The following is a 2,184-nucleotide window of genomic DNA, read 5'->3' as shown; positions in this document are numbered from 1 at the left end:
TGACACAGATGTAACTCGCTTTACAAAGACAGTTTATTCAGAGACGAGCAGCTCTGCGTCACTACAGTATAATAATTCTGAAGTCAAACTGACTCGGGTTCACACCAAAAGCTCTAGTGTGAAAACAGCTTTAAACACAGAGAAGATGGAGCAAAACTACAAAACCAGTTATTAAAATCTGCTCTTGATCTCCATCTTCACAGCTACAAAGATGATAAAACTGATGCCACCATGACTATTCTGGACATTGGCTTACCGACTGGATTTGAAGTTGAAGAAAGTGATCTTAAACAGGTATTGTGATGATAAACTGATGCAGTTATGTTTCTGTATATAGAAGAGGAATCTAACACTCATCTGCTGACAGGACATAAAGCATTTTGATCATGTCATGTATTGAGGTTTTTGTTTTCTTATTTTCTTGCTCTCAGTTGTCTTCAGGGAAGGAGAGATACATTCAGAAATATGAAAAGAATAAAGTGCTGTCAGAGCGAGGATCCCTCATCCTCTACTTAAATAAGGTATCAGCAAACTGTGTTGTCTGATGATTTCGTAAACAGATTCAATAGCGTTTTCTTTTGATCAGGAAACCATGTGCTATTGTTTTATATTTCTATGAAATATTGTTGAGTTCTTCATTCTGATTGGCTGACAAAGTGCTTCATTAATATTCAGTAACTGCACGACACATAGTAAGAAATGGTTATAAAAAACTGAAACAGAAGTGAAACAAGTAGTAGGATGTGCATTGTACATTGGTCATTTACACTACATGCGTGGTGACCTCTTATATGTCAAATGATCAAGGGAATTTTGGTTTCTCAGTTCATGACCCCTTTAAGTAATGTGGCCAACATAATATAGTCATATTTCACATAATAATATAAGCACAAGAGAAAGTACATATATAGCCTATGGCTGTAACAAATTTACATTTTGTTTTCTGTCAGCTATGCAACACACAAAACTGTATTGTCAGTGTAAATGCAACTATAGATTATTTTTAAAGATGTATTATTATTATTATTAGTAGTAGTAGTAGTAGTAGTGGCTTGTGCAAATCTTAACATGGGCAGTTTCCAGAGTAAATCAAGGCATGTAATCATAATTTTACATTGGTTTCTGTATTATTAGGTTTCTCATAAAGAGAAAGAAGTAATTTCCTTCAGAATGCACAAGCTGTATAATGTGGGTCTGCTACAACCTGCTGCAGTCACAATATATGAATATTACTCACCAGGTGAGCTGCACACACAGTCATTCCTTTCAAATCACAAACGAGTCTCAAGTCAAATCCCAAGTCCTCAAAGAGTTAAAGTTAATGAGATAATTAAGTGACTAATTAAATGATGATTGTGCATTAGTGATGAACACCTGCTGTTATTGAGAATTACAGAGGATCAGATGCTGATGTTTTATTGGTTAAAATGATGACACCATCATGGAGATCAGTGTTTGCTTTAGTTGGGCTCTTGGCCCTTTTAATAACACAAAGCACTTTGCTTTTAAGTAATTGCAATATTGTTTCACAACAAACATTTGTGCATCTGCACGTTGCTGAATTAAAAGATTGCAGTGACAGATGAGCTTGCACTTTCTGCTTTTAAGTCACTTGAATGAACATCGTGAAGGTGTTGCTCTTTGGTTTATTGACTGACCTTCAGCTATTTCAGAACTGCAATGAAATCCCAATAAACAAATGTCACCGTAATGCTTAAATATTGGGAAAGAAGAGAACTTTTTAATATAAAACCGCATTACCAGCTTCACTTACTACCAGACTGACTTTATTTCTGTCAGATGTCTAGAGAAGATCTTATTGAGAGTTACAGAGATTTAGATGTTTGTTTGTTTTCTTCACTACCATGATGGAGATCAGTGTTTGCTTTAGTTGGGCTCTTGAACCTTGACTTTTTAACATTAACTTTACTTTGGCTGTTACAGCAATGTGTTTTTGAAGCATGTTCGATACGGCATAAAACACTCAAAGAAAAGAAAGTCTGGTTTCATTGTTTACAGATTGATAATAATAGTCATTCTCTTATTCTAATTACACGGTTTTATCCTGGGTCGATTTTTTTCTGAATATTGATATTAGAGCAAAAGAACAAGCACTGAGCAATCAATTATGAAAGACCATTAAAACACAACACTCAAAAAAAAAAAAAGCCTTGTTGTAATTTA

The 2,184-nt window shown here is 34.7% G+C and overlaps 1 protein-coding gene across 1 annotated transcript in view; it reads left to right on the top strand.

The window, feature by feature from the left end:
• LOC107712054 (complement C3-like) overlaps positions 1-2,184 on the top strand; it is a gene marked incomplete at its 5' end in the record, with an annotated part of 23,150 nt that overhangs the window by 11,273 nt on the left and 9,693 nt on the right. Inside the window, 2 exons of the mRNA XM_016517180.1 lie at positions 432-521; positions 1,135-1,240. Coding sequence (XP_016372666.1) covers positions 432-521; positions 1,135-1,240 — 196 coding nt within the window. The remainder of the gene's footprint in view (positions 1-431; positions 522-1,134; positions 1,241-2,184) is intronic.

Source organism: Sinocyclocheilus rhinocerous, unplaced genomic scaffold (assembly GCF_001515625.1).
Source record: "Sinocyclocheilus rhinocerous isolate Xijiao unplaced genomic scaffold, SAMN03320098_v1.1 scaffold3676, whole genome shotgun sequence".
NCBI lineage: Eukaryota > Metazoa > Chordata > Actinopteri > Cypriniformes > Cyprinidae > Sinocyclocheilus > Sinocyclocheilus rhinocerous.
Note: the sequence above shows the minus strand (reverse complement) of the source record. Positions and strands in the feature narration are given on the sequence as shown.